Source organism: Tauraco erythrolophus, unplaced genomic scaffold, assembly GCF_009769465.1.
Source record: "Tauraco erythrolophus isolate bTauEry1 unplaced genomic scaffold, bTauEry1.pri scaffold_90_arrow_ctg1, whole genome shotgun sequence".
NCBI lineage: Eukaryota > Metazoa > Chordata > Aves > Musophagiformes > Musophagidae > Tauraco > Tauraco erythrolophus.
The window spans coordinates 1-19241 of NW_028238657.1; the positions used below are offsets into that span (position 1 = coordinate 1).

General features: G+C 52.5%; 2 protein-coding genes across 2 annotated transcripts; one reads left to right on the plus strand and one right to left on the minus strand.

The window, feature by feature from the left end:
- Window positions 1–2739: 2739 nt before the first annotated feature.
- On the minus strand, window positions 2740–7137 carry LOC104375506 (uncharacterized; the record flags this gene model as incomplete). Its single annotated transcript, XM_086631071.1, has 4 exons — window positions 7015–7137; window positions 3735–5246; window positions 3518–3568; window positions 2740–2868 (listed from the first exon to the last, which is right to left on the minus strand). Coding segments are annotated over exons 1-4 (1815 nt in total), but the record flags the coding sequence as incomplete, so codon positions are not given.
- A 6675-nt stretch (window positions 7138–13812) lies between these two features.
- On the plus strand, window positions 13813–19041 carry LOC147525718 (natural resistance-associated macrophage protein 2-like). The gene is made up of 9 exons (XM_086631073.1): window positions 13813–13819; window positions 13950–14033; window positions 14137–14223; window positions 15437–15579; window positions 16318–16443; window positions 16796–16915; window positions 17971–18077; window positions 18745–18815; window positions 18902–19041. The coding sequence occupies exons 1-9, from the start codon at window positions 13813–13815 to the stop codon at window positions 19039–19041; spliced, it is 885 nt and encodes a 294-aa protein (XP_086487199.1).
- The last annotated feature ends 200 nt before the right edge of the window (window positions 19042–19241 follow it).

Genomic DNA, 19241 nt, shown 5'->3' on the forward strand with positions numbered 1-19241 from the left:
GATCTTAAACTAAGACAATCACTTATCTTGAATAGGCACATCCTACTCCTTGCCACCTATTTGCACATCCATCGTCCCATATTGACACAAATCAAATGAACATATTTCACAGTGGGTGCTCCCTCTCGGTTCTTGTCTTGACCCTCAGTCCGAAAACCATGACAATGATCTATAAAAGCTGCTTGTAAATTGTAATAAACATCTCTGGAATCACATCTACGGAGTCCGTGCGTTAACCCGCCGCAGTTTCCTTCAGAAAAAGAGGGCAAGGAGGGAAAAATAACCTGCCTCGGTTGAAGGCAGAGCATGACCGGGGTTACTCGGTCCAGAGACGACAGGAAAGACACCCCAGGATTAGGGTGAATTTTACTTCTGACGAAGCAGCACCAGCACCCTGGCAGTGGGAAGGCTACAGAAGACTACTGAGAAGACTGCAGTCCCAGGCTTTTTGTGGGACCCTTATCCTGCAAGGGGCTTTGCCTTGGCAAAGCAACAGCAAACCAAACGTGGCTCCTTGAGCACTCCAACTACAACGTCACCATCCCGAGGGGCTCCAGCCTGTACGACTCGGACAGGCGCAGCTGAGAAAATAACAAGTCCACATGAAACGTATCTCCAGGAGACAGAGCTCCATGGTCTGAGCACAGCACTACGCTGGCAGCTTCACTGACTGCACCTCTGCTTTTCTGCACAAACACCAGTGATCTCCGCAGAGAGAAAGCTGGTTTAGCCAGTTCTCATCCAAAGCCCTTACGCTCCTAAAGCCAAATAAACAGGAGGGCCCTTCTGCAGAGAGCCACGGCAAGCAGAAAGGCAATCCTTTGTTAAGCCCACATGGAAACCCACTCCAGCAGAAAACAGAATCTTGACCCAACCGTTGCCAAAACTCCCCACATCTCCAGGCCAGGGGCACGTCAGCAACGTAGCTGCACCTCTGACGTTTGGCATCCACAACAAGGATGGTTTCCACTCTGCCACATCCTCTCCGCTTAAACTGTCTGCAGGAGACTTACCTGGGATTTGAGAGTTTGAAAGGTCAGTGGCAACTGAGCACGGCCAGGAAAGCAGCTCTGTGTCAGCTTCCAGACCCTGAGGATACGCAGAAATTACACACATTCCTGGGAATGGTCGGGTGGCGTCGTCTGTGGATTGCAAATTACGAACTATGAGTACATCTTTATATGAACTATTAACGATTTCACCTAAAAATCCTTTGGAGTCAAGTGAGGCCCAGAAGCTCACTTTCGGACAGAAAACGACAGCGTTTGTTCCACATATGGTCATCACAGTAGTGAAGCAAAAGGAGGACACCGGCTGCCTCCCAGCAGGATGTTAAAATATCAGGCAGTCCTGATGGAACAAAATGATGTCACATTCCAAACAACTGCTATTATTAACATGACAATCTTCCTCTCCACTAGGCAGGTTAAAGGAACACCACAGCATGACTGTCTGCAACCCATCAAGGAAACATGTTCCAGTAGACCAGATCTGAAAGATATTCCTTTGGAAAATCCAGACTGGGAATTGTATAGTGATGGTAGCAGCTTCCTGCGAAATGGAACGCGCCTGTCAGGATATGCTGGAATATCACACTGGAAAAAGTAGTGGAGACAAGGGCTGTCCCTCCAAAAACATCTGCCCAGAAGGCTGAATTAACAGCCCCGACACGAGCCCTGGAGCGAGGTACTGGAAAAGCTGGAAATATCTGGACTGATTCTAAACATGCATTTGGGTCAGTACATGCTTACAGTGCCATTTGGAAGCACAAGGGAGTGAAATCAAGAATGAGGAACAAATCCTGAACGTCTTAGGAAGTGTAAAAGCCCTGGAAGCTGTTGAAATAGATGAGCCGATTTAACGGCAAAGGCTGCAGAAAAAGGCACTGAGATGTCCACCTTATGTCCTGGTTCCAGCTGGGACAGAGTTAGCTCCTCTTTTTAGCAGCTAGAAGACCTCTGTGCTTTGTGGGAGTCCACAACAATGGGAGTTGTGCTGTAAAAATAATCTAAAAACCCAGAGCAAAATTTTATTCGGGACAAATAGAGAAGGTCATTTACCCAGAGAATATTAACAGGTTGATTTTACTGAATTACCAAGAAAAGAGGGGTTAAAGTATCTGCTTCTTTTGGTAGATACTTTCTCAGGATGGTCTGAGGCTCCTCCATGTCGCACCAACAAAGCCAAAGAAGTGGTTAAAATGTTATTGAAAGAAATCATTCCAAGGTTTGGAGTTCCTTTAGGGATGTCATCAGATAGGGGATCTCATTTTATAGTGGCGGTGGTTAATCAAATGAGCAGATTATTGGGAATTTCCTGGGACTTCTCGGGAAGGCACCCCAGAGACGCTGACACTGCCAGTGGTCGCTGCTGCCATCGGTTGCCTCGAAAGGCCTTGACACCTCCGGTCCCCTCTCAGGGAACGGCTAGGAACTCAAGGGGTTAAATAGGCGACAGCTCCTAACAGCTCAGTTGTGCAAGTCAAAAACTAGGATAGTCTTTCCTAAGCCACCTGTTCACCCACCACTTGATTTTTCCTACTCAAAAAGTGCAGTCCTGCAAAATTTCTTTAAACATTTTTTAATAAATAATCACCGTCACACATCACACGTGTCTGGAAAGGGCAGGAGGGAGGATCCCTGTGATGCTGTGGCTGCTCCTCTGCAGCAAAAGAGCGTTTGGAGACTGAACCAGCCTTCGGAGCTGTGTCTCCAGAGCAGCAGCTTTGGGCTCCCTGACCACAGCTGCTGAGGAGTGAGACAGCTCCTGGTGAAGGTCCGACAGCTCCTGGCAGGTCTTGGCACGACGTTCCACATAGTCCTGCTGGGATTGTCGTCCTTGGGCCAGCTGCCTCTGCAGAAGGGACACCTGGAAGAGGCAAAAGGCCGAACTCAGACAAGCCCACGCTGGTAGGACCATCCATAGCTCTGCAGTACCGGCTCTCAGGGAAGATACATCCTCTAACTCCAGCCCTGGCCAACACTTTGTCCTTGTGGAACAAAGTAAGAAGTTCCCAGAGTCACCCTGAACTGACCTCACATGATCAACAATTCCGAGCCCCTTTCTGGCACAGCATTCACACCTACAGCACTGAGACGTGACACGGACGCTAAGAGCATCTCCCAGGAAGCGAGAGATCGAGTTCCAGTTCTGCTGTTTCCCAGACCCAACCATTGCCCTAACTAGCCTGTTGAGGACCAGCTTTGAGCAGAGCACCTCCGTTTTTCTAGTCAAGGGGAACGTCCTCAGGATATCCTCTATTTTCCGTTGAGTTTCAGGTTTCTGAATTTCCTCCAATCCCTCTCCCGCCGTGCCTGACCTTCAGGCAAGCCAGACACCAGACCCAGCTGAAGGATGTTGTTTGGCCATGGCCAACAGATGTGTCTGACTGGAATTTCCACTGCCAGCTCTTCTCCCTTCCTAAAGGTCAAACACCCCTCAGGCTGTAGCAGCGTGCAAAGTTGTGCCCACCAGTACAGCCCCAGTGGCTTTTGACAAGAGCTTTCCTGCTCCTCACCTGCTCCTGCAACTTGGCCAGTTGATGACAGCAGCACGCGTGAGACTCCTCCTGCAAAGGAAACACAAGCATTTCTTTTTGGTCTCCGGTTTGGTCAGGGCCATGGTCTACATTCAACTTCTCTTAGGTCTATCCCGGGGGCTGCAGTCACTGGGATTTGCCATTGTTCCTCTGTACGGCCAGAGCCTCCTCCCACCGAGTCAGATTCTGTTCTCACCTGTCCAGAAGCAGGTGCCTTGTGCTGGGTAGACTCAGGCAGAGAAAACCCACACGCATCTGGCAGCGACTGACCACCGCAATCTCTCGTCAGTCTCCTCCATTCTCTCTCCTGGAGAACTCTCCTCTTCTCTGCTTCCTTTTCCTCCCAGGTTTGGAGTTTCTGCATTGGTTTTCCTTGGGTCTCCCCTTCAACTCTCCATTGCAAAGCTGGTATTAATGGTTTCACCAGCTCACTCTGCCTCCTAAGCTTTTCTTCTCTCTCTCTCTGAGTCTTCTCTAAATACCTGATTCTGTCCCTCTGGTACTTGATCTCTTCATCTTTCTTTGTCAGAGTCTGCAGAACATGCTGGAGAGCTTCCCGAAGACCTCTTATTTCCTCTTCTAACTCTTGTTGCTCACCTTGAGCCTTGGTCTTTTGTTCCCTCTCATCACGCAAGGCTTCTTCCAGGAGCTTCTCTTGCTCTCGGTGCTGTCTAACCTCTTCAGTCTTATCCCTCAGCCTAAGCTGGACATTCTCCAAGGTCTTCAGTTCTTGTTCCTGGCGCTGAAATTTTTGCATGAGAGTTGCATTGTCTTCCTCTCTCTTCCTCACCATTTCCTCAAGCACCTTCACTTGCTTCTGGCACGATGTTAGTGCTACCTTCAGGTTTTCCTCACGAACCTGGAGCACGTTCATTTGCTCTGTCTGCTTGAGGAACTCCAAATGGTTTGCTTTCAACAGTTGGTTCATTTTGTCTAGATCCTGCTCTAGACTCTTGGCCCACTTGCCTTCTACCTCCTTCTGCTCTCGAAGGAACACTTCCAGTTCTTGGATCCGCCGAGTCAGAGACACAAGCTCTATGTTTTTGTCCCTCACGCTTTCTTTCACGTGCTCCAGATCCCTTATCTGTTCTTGCTGGGATCTGATCTCCCGGTCCCTCTCCTCCAGCTCTTTGCTCATCTTGCTGAGAGCAGTCCTCTGCAACTCTTGCTGCTTCTCCAGCTCTGCTATCAGTCCTTGCTGGGATCTGATCTCCCGCTCCCTTTCTTCCAGCTCCTGGCTCATTTTACTGGCAGCAATCCTTTGCTTTTCTTGCTGCTTCTCCAGCTCCTGGATCTGTTCTTGCTGGGATTCCGTGGTCTGGTTTTTCTCTGCTATGGCCTTAATAACCTGATAGAAAGTACTGAGATGTGCTTCTCTCTGCTGTACCAGCACTCGGATCTGTTCCTGGTACAGCTGCACTTCTCTCTCCTTCCCTGACAGGATGGTGGTCATATGAGTGAGAGCCTCCTGCAAAGCTTTTCCCTCTGCTGCCTCTTTCTGGAGCATCTGCATTTTCTCCCTCTGCATTTCCAGTTCCTCATTTTTCATTTTTAAGACAGACAGTGTACTTTGCAGTTCTTGTTGAAGGCCATGGCTCATATCTGTCGCTATTTCTGCTCGGGTTTCCGAGGCTGTGACTGCTTCCTGAAGAAGCTGCATCTCCCCTGTCAGTTTTTCTGTCACTTCTTGCAGTGTCTTGTGTTCACGCTGCAAAACAGGAGAAAGAGAGTCAGTAATTCCATCTGGGTATGTTTGCTTTTTGTACTAGATGGGAACTCCTGCTTCACTGGCAGTCAAGGGCTCAAGTTGGAGCTTCTAGTAGAAAATTGGAGCTATTCAGTTGGTTTCCCTGTTCCGTGTCAATTTTCTACTGTCTCTCAAAAAAGATTTCAGAACTGTACTGTATTTATCAGGCTCTGTCCACAACGGATGTTTGGAGTGACTGTAAATGGAGAAGTGGGAAAATATTAATCAAGTAACAACAGCTGCACTGCCTCAAAAGTCCAGGCTCGTCTCCTGTATAGAACGGTGCCTGTGAGTGCACACCCAGGGAAGAAAGCCTAGGAGCGGGGCAGACTTACAGGATACCTCCCCGACCCCAGCACTGTTGCAGCTTGTGAGAACTTTCCCAGTCTCCTCCTGACCCCATCTACACCTGCTCTATTTACAACACCCTTTGTCCAGGAGTTCAACAGGTCTGTGCTGCTGTAGGGGTACCCAGCTCTGCTTCCCTTGGAACCCTGCCTTCCTCTTGCTCGTCTCTGGAGCTCACCCGTCCTTGCCTCCTCAGGCCCAGCACTTTGGTTTCAGAGCCTTGTTGCTGCCCTTCACTCTGCTACCCGGCGCTCTCAGCCTCCCTCACCTTACGCCCGATTGCCAACCGCCCGTTCCTCCAACCTGCCCTACTAGCCAGGCTCACCTGCCCATACTGTCGCGCCTCTTCCAGCTCCTGCCTGAGCTGCTCGACCTGCTGGCAGGCTTCTGTCAGCTCTCTCTCAGTTTGGCACAGCTGCCGTAACAAAACGTTCTTCGCACGCTCCCTTTCCAGCAGGGTCTGCACGGGAATAAAGAGAAGACGAGTTGAAACATCGAACATAAAATATGTGTGGCAAGACTCAAAGACTGACGGGCTCAAATGCTCTCAAAGCACTGTGCTGCTGATCTCCTAGGACATCATCTGCCCCCTTGGAGACACAGCTTCCTCATGAGACTGGCAGTACGGATGTGGTCCATCCACGGTCCACCTTGATTGAATCTCCAACAAACTCTTAGTCATCTAACACAAAATGTGTGCCATTTCTCAAGGGCCTGGCTGCTGAAGGTATCCCTCCTCTTCTGCTCCATCCTGTTTGCCTTTCAATAGCCACTTTGGCACCTAGTTAGCAGTAGAGAAAACGCCAGGCTGCCAGAGGGCTGCAGTTGGCAGTTCCTGCAGAAAACTCCTGTATTCTAAGGGAGCAGTGAAAATTACATCAGTTTTAGGGTGTTGAGCAGGCTTTGGTAAAGGTCTGACATCACAGGGACACGCTGCCATCTCCGAGCACTGCGCTGTCAGTTCAATACCTGCAGACACAGCTGCAGGCACTGCTGCCCCTGGGCAGTCTGCACAAAGAGGACTTTGGGCAGGACACAAGGAGGACTCTCCGTGCAGGACAGGGTCGCTTTGGCACAGGAGATCTGGGCACAAAAGAGCTTCCAGCAGGTAACTCAAAACACAGCTCAGAAGACATCTCTGTTTGACTGCTCTGAAATATTTCAGAGGAGGCTTTAAAAGCTTTTTTCTTTGGTCAGCAATCCTGCTGCATCCGTCCCTGGCCCCCACAAGAAAAACCCCATCCTCCTAGGGATGCAGTGCTCCAAACTCAGTTTTGGCCTATGGCAGAGGATGGCTGCCATGTCACACGCTTAGGCGATTTTCTTCTACAGCCAGCCCCCAAAGCTTGCTTGGAGAACTCAGAAGCACAGTGTTTCCTACCAGGTCTCGCAGGAGCTGGTTCATTTCAACTTCGGGATCAGAGTCCCGAAGTGCAAGTACGTTGTAATCCCGCTCTTCTGTTTGCAGGAGCTGTCCTGCCACGTTTTCCTGTTGCTGGTTCATGCCAGATCTCTCTGCTTCCAGCTCACCTCGGAGGCACTTCACTTCCCCTGCCAACACGACAAATGGCAAGGTTCAGAGTCAACACAAACAACGGTTCTGGCTTTAGTGACCTAAAGCCATTGGAATTTCCGTGGACGAGGGATCTGCCTCCAGCTCCCTCGCTCCTCAGAAGCACGGCGGAAAGAGCTGGTTTTACACCATCTTCCCTGGGCAGGGGGATCACCAGAAACAAAGCACACGACGCGCTCACCTTGTGTCACCTCCTTGGCCCACGTGACTGTGTGAGGTTGAATTTCCAGCCAGCTCCTGATGATGTGCAGCTGAGAGAAGTGCTGCTGAGCCTCAAGCGGGCTGGATTCCAGGCTCTCCTTCACTGACCTGCAAGTTGGGAACACGCAGAGAAATGACTTTCCTGCTCCTGACACCCACAGGGAGTTATTCCAGTAAGAAGTCGGTCAAGATCCCTGCGCCTGAGTATGGAAAAGGGCTTGCACAGAAACTTGTACACAGCAAACACAGCAATCTGCCGTTCAAAAGAGCAGTGCAGCCCCTCCAAGGCAATGCCCAGGCTTTGCTTACGACCTGGCAGAACACGGAGAGCCCAGACCAGTTTGATCTCAAGAGCCAAATCTGAACTTGCTCTGGTCTGCTCTAGGACACACGGGGAGCTGTGCCCACACAGCCGGTGCCAGCAAGCGAAAGCCCGGCCTCTGCTCACAGCCCCGATCTCATCAGCACGTCCACCTTGCTCTGCAGGGGCACAGAAGAGCTTTGCCCTGGCTGACTCACGACTTTTTAACGCTGCTGAGAGTGTAGGCACAGGCAGGTCATCTTCCCGACTCCCTGTGCTGAAAAGGGACTACAGAAATACACCAGATGGTGGTGTAAAATGTCATGCCTGAAGCAGCATTTGTAAGAAATCAGAACAAGAACTACCTGAAAGGAGACACGGGTGTGCTTCGGTTTAAACTGGTCCACCAGCTGAAGAGAAAAGCTTGCTACCTTTACTTAGGTGCTGCTCCCTAAGCAGGCAGTAGCCCAAATGACTCCTGGCCCTCTCAAAGGCAAGTTGTACTGCAGGGGCAAACTGTTACATCACTCTTACATCACTCGTCTTCAACAAACTGCTCTGTGTGACACACAGGATTCCGGAACCAGAAGCTGCAGTTCCCTCCCTGACCTGGGTGCCAGGTTCCTACAGCTCACAGCACGGCCTCGCTCGTGCAGGGATGCGATCAGGACAGCATCCTCCGGGGTAAAGGGGCCCCTGAGCGGTACAACAATAAACCCACAACAGCAGGATTTCACTGCTTCGATGGATGTATCTTCAAGAAGGAGAACAAGCACCTAGTTGTGATTACGCCCCTCTCTGCCAGTCCAAAGGGAATATGCTCCGTTTGAAGGATAAAGCAAAGTCAGTCTCTAAAACAGAACAGAAAAGACAGAGTCCAAAACTGTGACAACAACAGGCTCTTGAGAACAACACCTGGCAAGAACAGTTGCTGATTTTTCGTTATCATTTGCCAAAGGATCTTCCTAACTTTTTTTAAACATATAATTTATCTCTTTTCTAAAATAAAAAAGGAGCTGAACATTTAATAATAGCTCAATAATCGACCCAACGTAATTCAGCTACATCAAGTAAGAGAAGCTGGGGCTCAGCTCTCAAGAAACACACAGAGTCCTAAGGGTGTTTATCAGCCTTGCTAACAACATGCTCTGGAGTGGGAAAGCGTAACAGTCACGGCACACGACAAACAATCTCTAAAACATCGTTTGTTCAGCTGTGCAAGTCCAGGAGACTTCTAAAAAACACCTGAGAGGAGGACAAACACCTCGATACTTTTCCTTTTTTTTTCCTCACTCAAAAAGGAGAACTTGTCACAATTCTCCAGCGAAAATTCAGAAGAGGCTTCCCTGCTGGTGGTGGAACCAACTCTAGGTCCTGCACCGTAGGCAGCAAGAGTCAGCTTAGAAACAGAAGGCCCTCAAGATTTCCAGCAGGAGCCTCTAGCTTCAGCCTAAATGGCAGTGTCCTCCTCACAACGTCCGGCTGTCAGCCGGAGCCAAGCTGGCTTGCTTTGGACTTCACACAGGAACGTACAAGGGGGCATAAACATGTGCCCAAGGCTCAGGAGAGCTTTGCTTGCTTCAGCTGTCAGAAAAACAACATTCAACTCCTGGCACACTGTCGGATGTTTTCTGCTTCAGACTCTTCCGTTTTCTGTCCGTGGAAGGTGGAAACATCTGAAAAGCTCATGGGATGCAATAAATCCTCGTGTAACCATTACCACCTCAACAATCACAGACAGACAATAACGTCCTGCCTGGGGTCTCCTTCCTGCTTTTTTCTGCAGTGCAACACCTCTGCTGGGTGTTTGCCAAACATATCACCTACCCCAAAACTCAGACTGCCTGTCAGAGAACAGACCATCAGCAACAAACAATTCTCTCCAAGTTATCCCATAATACCCAAGATTGTACATTAGGAAACTCACATGGAAACGATGACAAACTCCCTAGTCTCCTCCAGTGACACGATTCTCCCAAGCTCTTTCTCCAGGGTACCGAAATCAGGTAGTCCAGAGCGAGGAGTCTTGTGTCATCACCTAGTTCTCATCTTCCTCCTCAGAGCCTAAAGAGGCTCTAGCAATTCCCAGAACCAGAGAATCATTTAGGTTGGAATGGACCTTTAAGATCATCGAGTCCAGCTGTTAACCGAGCACTGCCAAGTCCACCACTAAAGCACAAGCGCCACGTCTACACGTCTTTGGAAGACGACCAGGAATGGTGACCTGTCCACTTCCCTGGGCAGCCCATTCCAATATTTGACCACTCTTTCAGGAAATAAATTTTTCCTATTATCTAACCTAAACCTCCCCTGGCACAACTTGAGGCCGTTTCCTCTCGTCCTACCGTTAGCTACCTGGGAGAAGAGATCAACCCCGACCTGTCTACAACTTCCTTTCAGGTAGTTGTAGAGAGCCATGAGGTCTCTCCTGAGCCTCCTTTTCTCCCGCTGAACACCTCCAGTTCCCTCAGCCGCTCCGCGTAAGACTTGTGCTCCAGACCCTTCACCAGCTTCGTTGCCCTTCTCTGGAAGTTGCCAAACACACCAGTGCCGAGTACGGGGCACCATCACTGCCCCAGTCCTGCTGGTCACACTGCTGCTGAGACAGCCCAGGATGCTGGTGGCCACCTTGGCTACCTGGGCGCACTGCTGGCTCACGTTCAGCCGCTGCCAACCAGCATCCCCAGGGCTTTTCCTGCCGGGCAGCTTTCCAGCCGCTCTCTCCCAGCCCGGAGCGTTGCGTGGGGTTGTTGTGACCCAAGCGCAGGACTGGCACTTGGCTTTGTTGACCCTCTTGCAGTTGTCCTCGGCCCATCGATCAGCCTCAGCCGACAGGCCTGTATTTCCCCGGATCTTCCCTCCGGCCCTTCTTGGAGATGGGTGTCACTTTAAGTCATACGGGTGTGGGTGGGAGGTAAACGGGCACTGATGGGCACCACCGATGGCTCTGACGGGTGGAGCACTCGGTGGGGAAGGAATTGGCCATTGGCAGCTGTGGTCAGTGGCTCAATGACTGGGTGGAGACCAGTGACAAGTGGTGTCCCTCAGGGTCCGTACTGGGACCAGTATTACTGAACATCTCTGCTGGGGACATGGGCAGTGGGATCGGGTGCACCCGCGCCAAGTTTGCTTTGACACCGAGCTCAGCGGGGTGGGTGACGCTCTGGAGGGACCATCCAGAGGGACCGCGACAGGCTGGAGAGGGGAGCTCATGTGAACCTCAGGAAGTTCAACACAGCCAAGGGCAAGGTCCTGCACGTGGGTTGGGACAATCTCAAACACGGACACAGGGTGGGGATGAAGGGGGTGAGGGCAGCCCTGAGGAGGACTTGGGGGTATGAAAAACTCAGCATGAGCCGGCACTGTGCGCTGGCAGCCCGGAAAGCCAACTGTGTCCTGGGCTGCACCCAAAGCAGCGTGGGCAGCAGGTCGAAGGGGGGGATTCTGCCCCTCTGCTCTGCTCTCCTGAGACCCTCCCTGCAGTGCTGCCTTCAGCTCTGGGGTCCCCAACATCAGAAGGACATGGAGCTGTTGGAGTGGGGCCAGAGGAGGCCACGGAGATGATCCAAGGGCTTGAGCACCTCTGCTATGGAGACAGGATGAGAGAGATGGGGCTGTTCAGCCTGGAGAAGAGAAGGCTCCGGGGTGACCTTCCAGCACCTTCCAGTGCCTGAAGGGGCTACAGGAGAGCTGGAGAGGGGCTTTGGACAGGGGCATGGAGTGACAGGACACGGGACAAAGGCTTTAAACTGAAAGAGGGGAGATTTCGATGGGATATAAGGAAGAAATTCTTCCTTCTGAGGGTGGTGAGGCACTGGACCAGGTTGCCCAGAGAAGCTGTGGCTGCCCCATCCCTGGCAGTGTTCAAGGCCAGGCTGGATGAGGCTTTGAGCAACCTGGTGTAGTGGAGGGTGTCCCTGCCCATGGCAGGGGGTTGGAACTGGGTGATCTTTGAGGTCCCCTCCAACCCCAATTATTCCATGATTCTATGATTCTATGAATATTCCTCCTGGGAAGGCGGCTGCCATGCCTGAGTGGGAACATGGTGTATAAAGTCAAACCCAGCAACTGTTCCTGTGTGTGTTTTACCTCCAAGAGGCAGGACGTAGTGGGTCAAAGCCACACTCGGTGTTGAGGAATCCCATGAAGGTGTTGGCAAAGGTCATGGGCAGAAGGAGCAACAAACCCCGACATTTTTATCCTGCGGTTTCCTTATCCTCTGATTTCATCCACGTTGAGAGCAGCGGCGGGGCGTCCCGAGAGCTGTTCTTTCAGGAAAGCGCCCGAGCCCGGAGTCAGATTGGGCAAAAACCATCCCTCTGACGCGTTTCCACTGTCTCTCTCGACGCTCTCCGCTCCCCAGGCCGGCTGGACGCGGGCGAAGCCACGCAGGAGGAATATTCGCATCCGGGTGCTGGTCTTAGCGTAACTCTGTGGGAGAAGGCTCCGCGGGCGGCGTTTCCAACCCGGCGCATGTGGGGAAATGTTCCCCGCAGCGGGTTGTGACCGAGCACGTTCCAGCGCGGCAGCTGCCGGCGGAGATAGGGGAACCCGTTTTGCTCCCGCCCAAGCTGGGATGTGTTTTGCCAGGAGATATTGAGGTCACTCCCGCTCCGTAACAAATGGTTGCTGCATGATCCTCTTCCTCTTCGCCTTTATTCATGGAGTGTTTCGTGGGACTTGCTGCCAGGGTAAGTGCTGCTCCTCCTGAAGGAATTAGAATTCGGGGAAAAGATAGCTTATTGCTAAATTCAGCTTTTTTAAAGGAAAGCCCTTAGGCTTAGTGCTTTATAGGGAGCCTGGAAAGACAGAAAATACCATGTGTGACAGAGAAAAGCTTTGCTCCAGCCTTGAGGTCAGCCCCGTCCAAGCGGGAGCTGCCGGAGGAGAAGTCTCGGGCAGAGGCCCTGTGGCTGCAGAAGCCGAAGAGGTGCCATGGCCAGAGAGGTGCTGTGGTCGGAGCGGTGCCGTGGTCGGAGCGGTGCCGTGGCTGGAGCGGTGCCGTGCTCAGGGTGGCAGAAGGTATTTACTTACCGTTTCTCCCCACAGCACGGAGCAATTTGGTAGCAGTTCTAACCTGGAAGGGGCTGGGGCTGTCTGGGATCCTGATGTGTTCCAGACTGTGGTGTCACATCTCTCCGCAATGGCATCTGGCATCGTGCTTCCTTCCGGGTCAGCCCCCCGGCCCTCCCGGCCCTCCGGCAAACACCCCTCAGACTGGAGCCACTTTTCACTGCCCCGCTGAGGCTGGAAGAGCTGGTGGCTTTAGTGCCAGGTTTCTGCTGCGCCAGGTTCCCAGCAGAGCTGGCAAAAAGTGGGACGGGGAACCTTAACGGTTGGGTGAACCCTCATCACTCCGCACCGCCGCAGATCCATTCTCCTGCGTCCTCGTCTAGAGTAAGCGCTCGAAGTTATTTTTAAAGTGGTGGAAGAAGCAAACCCTATCCCTGAGCACTTGCGCCGTGGAGGGTTTGTTGGGCACGAGCGGCGAGTCGAGAGCTCCCGGAGTGTGTTTTATTCGTCCTGTTGCCCTAAAATCAACCCTTTGGAATCCTGAGTGTATTTGGCTGGATGGGTAACGATCGTAGCCCTGTCTACAAGGAACGGTGTTGCTCCAGCCCTGCATGGAGTAACCCTCTCTGGATTATTTTAACGTGCCTGGCTTGGCTATAGACCACCTTCGGAGCTGGTTATGGAACCAGAGAATTAATCTTTGAAAACCTAAAATTGTTTCAAATCACTTCAAATGAATTCCTGGGGAATGTTTTCCTTTTATGGCTTCACTGAACTGATGTCGCCTTGTTTCAAGGAAATCTCCCGTTAATGTGTAAGGGGCTTTGAGGGAGATTAAGGGCTTTACCTACCACACAGAGATCCTGTTGGTACGTTGGATCGTCCTTGAGGGGTTTAGGGGATTGACCTTTTGGAGCCTGGAGGACATCAGCTTCATCCGAAGTCCCGTACCGGATCCCGGTTCCTTTCTGCGGCGATTGGATTTAAAAATACGCCGTAGTGAGAGAGTTACATCGTGCCCTTAAAAGCGACTTCAGGTGCCCCGTAAAGGGAGCAGTGGAGACCTAACAATCCTGCCTGGAAGGGGAGGGATGGCGTGTAAGTTCTAGACATAAAGGAAATTCCACTCTTGTTTCCTTAGCTGGAGTTCACAACAGGCACCGGCGAGGCCCAGCTGTGTGCAAACAATCCATCATGTTGGTCCGCTCACCCCTGCTTTGTGTTGTAGCAACAGGATTTTCCAAGCAGGCCCCGGATAAAACTCCCCTCCTGGCCTTGAAATGTTCTTCAAGGCTGGAAGAGGGCTTTGGAAGTAAAACCTGTCCCTGCCAGGAGCTGTTGGTTCCGTCGGCTCTCTCGTAGGTTTTTATTCTCCTCCTTGACAGTTTTGGGGTTTTTTCCCCTCTATTTTGCAGCCAACGTGGCCAGTCTGAACCAGTTTCCAGCCCGCTGGAAGGGTTCCACCAAGGGGAACTCCAACACGGACTGGAAAGCATCCTACGGTAAGGCTCACCACGCAGATTTCCTCTGAGGAATCCACCTTTCATTTCATCAATTCCTTCCCGTGCACAAACCACCCCGAGGATCCCACGTCCCCGTTTACTGCCCCGATTATCGTGGTGGAAGCAAACCCTCGTGCTTTTGAGATGATCCTGGTGGGAGTTTTGCAGTTCCCGGGGCTCGTCTGGCCTCACTCAACTCAACGAACAAGCTTGTCCTGTGCAGACCCATCTGTGCCCTCTGACTCCCTTGTGTAAATGTGCCTGCTGGCGGGGCAGGCAGCCCGGCGAGGTGTTGGGAGGCAGGGAAAAAGGAGGAGCGATCAGCTGGGGTTTGCTCTGATGGTGCAGTAGGAAACTCCGTAAAAGAGCTGCCTCGTTCGCAGCCCTCCGACAGGGGCCGGGTGCTCGGGCACGCGCTGCTGCTCCGCTCCTGGGGCAACATCTCACGCGGAGAGAGCAAAAGTGAGTATCGGCTCCGTTTGGGAGAAGGGGTGTTTTGCTGGAGGGGGTCTTAACCCATTGTCTGTGGCAATGGGGGTTTTCCTCACTGGAATAACCCTGCACACCTTCCTCGCAAGTTACACTTAGCAACTGTCCTGAAAATCCATCGGGGCTGGCTCTGCTGCCGGCCTCTCGTGCGCTGGGAGAGGGGGAAACCCTCAGGCAGTCTCCTGACTCTCACTTGCTCCCATATGAGTGCTGCGTTGTGTGTTCCCTGGAGAGGGACAGGATTCCGCAGCAGAGCAGGGTCCTTCCAGGACTACATGTCTTGCAGACGTTCTGTTCAGCCGGGAGAGTCTGGGGTAATGCTCTCCATAACGGTGCAAAAAAAGCTATGGATTTCTCCTGGATCTGGTTCGTTGGGTCCCAGTTAATCATTACGGCGACACCGCGGGGCTGCCGCAGTGCCCCGTCGTGGCTTTTCTTAAATTCATCTGAATAAATACCCTGCCGGCTTGCCAGCACACTCCCAGAGCGTCGGAGAGGGAGAGTTCATTTGGGCACGGCAGAATGTCTCCTGGGGTGGGTTTACAGCAGTATCTGTTGTTTTAACTCAATTATCTCTCCATGGCTTGATTAACCTTACCTGGGAGGGCAGAACACGCTCCTTCTGCTCTGCCTGGGGGTCTTGCTGGGCCCCTGCCGAGTTTCCCCGTGTTTCCAGGGACCCTCACTCACTCCTCCTTCCTTTTCTGCCTCTCTTTTGTCCCAGCAGAAGATGCCTCCAGGGAGCGCAGGGAGTTCGTCAGCACCATCTCCAGCAGCAGGAACCCGCTGCGGCCACTGGATGGCTCCTCGGAGGAGCCTTTTACCACCTACTTCGACAGCAAGATCCCGATTCCCAAAGATGAAACGGTGAGTGCAGCTGAGCCCCTCTCCACTCGCTCTGATGGGAAAACGCGATCGGAAAAATCTGCGAGCGCTCGGTACCTGCTTCAGTCATTCCCTTGGGTGCAGGTTCCCCTTCGTGCCGAGGTTGGGAAGACTGGGCTGAGCTGCTGGGGAGAGAGAGAGAGAGTGGGGGGTCTCCTGTGCCTTAATGCCGTGGAGTTAATGATTCATCACTCAGGATTTGTCTCCTGCAACTCTCTGAGCAGCAAGATCTGCTAAAGAGCAGAGAAACGTCTTGTTTGCAGCTCCAGGGGAGAGACCTTGGCTCTTTGTTCCCTTATCAAGTAAGGGGAGCAAGAGCTGCACTTTGGAACAGCCTCGGCCCCTTCCTTGGCCCCTTCCGCCCCTTCGCAGGGGGGTGTAGGTGCCCCCTGTGCTTTTGGATAAACAACAAGGCAGCGGTTTCGGCCGCAGGCGCAAGAGGATTCATCTTCCACCCAGGAGCGTGTCCTTGGCTGTCCCAGAGTCTCATTGTAAACTCTTTAGATTAGGAGCAGGGATGGCTGGAGAGTTTTGGATGGGGTGAAAGAACAGGCAGATCTCACCAGCACCACTGTCTGTCGTGGCAACGAGGAAATGCAGATCAAACCCTGGCTGTCTCCTGCCACTTTTGGTGCCGGATGGCCGTGGGGATGACGTGGCCCCTGCGTTGGCAGAGGGCTCCGGACTTCCAACATCTCCATCCTCTCTCTCCCTCAACAGCACTCGTGCTTTAGTTTCCGCAAGCTCTGGGCTTTCACAGGGCCAGGCTTTCTGATGAGCATCACCTACCTGGACCCAGACAACATCGAGTTGGATTTACAGTCCGGGGCTGTCGCAGGATTTAAGGTGAGTGCAGAAACCTACAGATTAAGCGCTGGAAGTTGTGCAGCCCGTGTATCCACCTGGTTTTAGGGCAGGAGTACTGAAGGTGCTGTTGCCGCTGAACTGAAAACACCCCGGAGAAGGAGAAGGGCAGAGCGAGGCACCCTCCCACCCCCTCTCCAGCAGTGACTCCTGGCTTTGTGTGCGTTTAGATCCTTCCTGTGCCAGCTCCGGGCACATAAACCAGCCTCTGGATGTCAATAACGTGTATTTTAAAAGGGCTGTGATTCCCAAAGGTGCTCGCGGGGCGCAGGTGTTCTGGGGGACCCGTCGTTCCCCGCTGCCCCGGCACACCCGGCCCGCATGTCTCCCTCAGCTGCTCTGGGTGCTGATGCTGGCAACGATCATCCAGCTGCTCCTGCAGCAGCTGGCAGCGCGGCTGGGCATGGTGACGGGGCTGCACCTCGCCGAAGTCTGCAACCGGCAGTACCAGAAGGTGGGTGACCTCCCGCTCCGCAGCAGTTCAGAGCGGCTCTTCAGATCGGCCTGTGGGCCCGGGGCGGCACAGTTCTCTCAGCTGGGGCTGGCAGGGCTCACAGGACTCAGGAAGTGTTGCTGCTGCTCACTAAGCACCAAATCCTCCTCGGCAGAAAGGGTTCCGGCCGCCGAAATGTATTTTCATCGTCACATCTTGCTTTGGTGTCTGAGAAACTGGGGTTTGAGGTGGTTTCTTCTGGTCTGACTCCCGGGTGGGAGGAAGATATTGATTGTAGCCCTAAGGTAGCGCCGGCAAAGGGCTCGTTAAGGACCGGGGCTGTTAGGAGAGCAATGGGGACAGTTCAGGTACCGTTGGTGTTTTCCCCATCCTGGAAAAAGGAAAGCACCAGGTAGGAGGTGGGGGGAACGTGCTGGCATTCGCCGGTGAATTGCAGACAGAGTCAGGGATAAACCCAGGATTTCAGCTTTCCTGTTCGGAGCGCCGACACCTCAAGTTGAAATTCTTATCCCTTAAATCAGCCCAAGGAATCAGGAGAGGAACGGCCCTTTCGAACGTTGTTGGATTTCCCCACTTAGGAAATCGTCAGGGCATGTGTAAGGGGTGCTACGTTCAGCTGAAGATGAGTCTTTGGGAAAGGGCTGCGGGAAGTCGCTGACATCCCCCTCTCCGTGCGGTTTGGTGTTTCTCATCCAACATCAGAGGCTTTGTCATTGCTCCGACCATGGGAAATATCTCCCGCTGCTCATTTCCAGTGCCTTGGTGCACGGAAATGTCCGGTTTTGCTCTCGCAACACGCGAGCTGCGTTGAGGTGAGGTAATTCTGATTATATAAGTGATCCGGGACCCTCCTCCAGTGATTGCCACAGCTAACCTGGATTTCTGCTCCGGATCAGTTGTAAAGCGCTGATCGTCAACATGTTTTCCACACCGCGGCTGGGGAAAGGAGACCATTCCCAAATGCTCCATCGCCGCAGCCCTGCGCCCACCTGGGAAATTAAAGGAGAAGAGGTTTTCCCTCTCTCTAATGGTGCGACGTGTTTCTTTACCGCCAGGTTCCTCGGATCGTTCTGTGGCTGATGGTTGAACTCGCCATCATCGGATCCGACATGCAAGAAGTCATCGGCTCCGCGATTGCCATTACCCTCCTGTCCGTGGGGAAGTAAGTCGGGTTCGTTGCTGGAGGACGGCAGGAAGTGAGTGGTCCCTCTGGGACTGAGAAAGCGACGCTGTGTGTGCCAAGACAGACTCATTTATTTCCTGTAAATCTTTCCAGAATAAGCTTTTTGTGGAAGGTGATTCATCTGAGCTCTCGGAGATGGCTCAGCCGTTGGTGCCTGTTCTGTTCTTTTCTTGTCTGTGAGGTGAGCTGTGCGTTCTGGCTTTTATTTTAGCTATTCATGGCAAAATTGGGCTGAAGCTTTCCTGGCAAATTTTATATTCCTAACAAAGGACTACTGGACCAGATGCCCTCTTCGGCCAGCGAGATTGGAAGTATAAACGTAACAGGGTGCTACAATTTTGTACCAAGTAGCTCTTAAAAGTCTGGCTCACTCCTGTCGTTCTCGGTGTGGCCATGGGGTTTGTCCTCGAGAGTCAGGCAGGGAGCTTGTATCTGAGCTGTTTGTGCAGGAAACAAAGCTGCACTCCCTTCCCCCAGGCGGCCAGAGGTCTCATCAAAGTGTAAACAAACCCTTGGACAACGCAGTTCCGTCCCAAAACACGTGCCCTTAAGAAAAAAAAAGGAGATTTTGGGCTCTGAAGCAGGCTTGTGGATGACGGACGCAGTCCAAGTGTTCCGTAGGCCGATGTGTGCCCGTCTCCCGCAGGATCCTGCTCTGGGGTGGAGCACTCATCACCATCGCCGACACCTTCGTCTTTCTCTTCCTGGACAAATATGGTAACTTTTCTCCTCTTGAATTCTGGAAACTAAATCTGAGATTTCAGCTTTTCCCAGTTTTCTGATGGTCCTTTGCCTTCTTGCAGGCTTGCGGAAACTGGAAGCGTTGTTCGGTTTCCTGATCACCATCATGGCTCTGACATTTGGCTACGAGGTACTGTCACCAGCTCCACGTTCCACCCTGCTGAGCTCGGTGTCAAAGCAAACTTGGCGCGGGTGCACCTGATCCCACTGCCCATGTCCCCAGCAGAGATGTTCAGTAATACTGGTCCCAGTATGGACCCTGAGGGACACCACTTGTCACCGGTCTCCACCCAGTCATTGAGCCACTGACCACAGCTGCCAATGGCCAATTCCTTCCCCACCGAGTGCTCCACCCGTCAGAGCCATCGGTGGTGCCCATCAGTGCCCGTCTACCTCTCACCC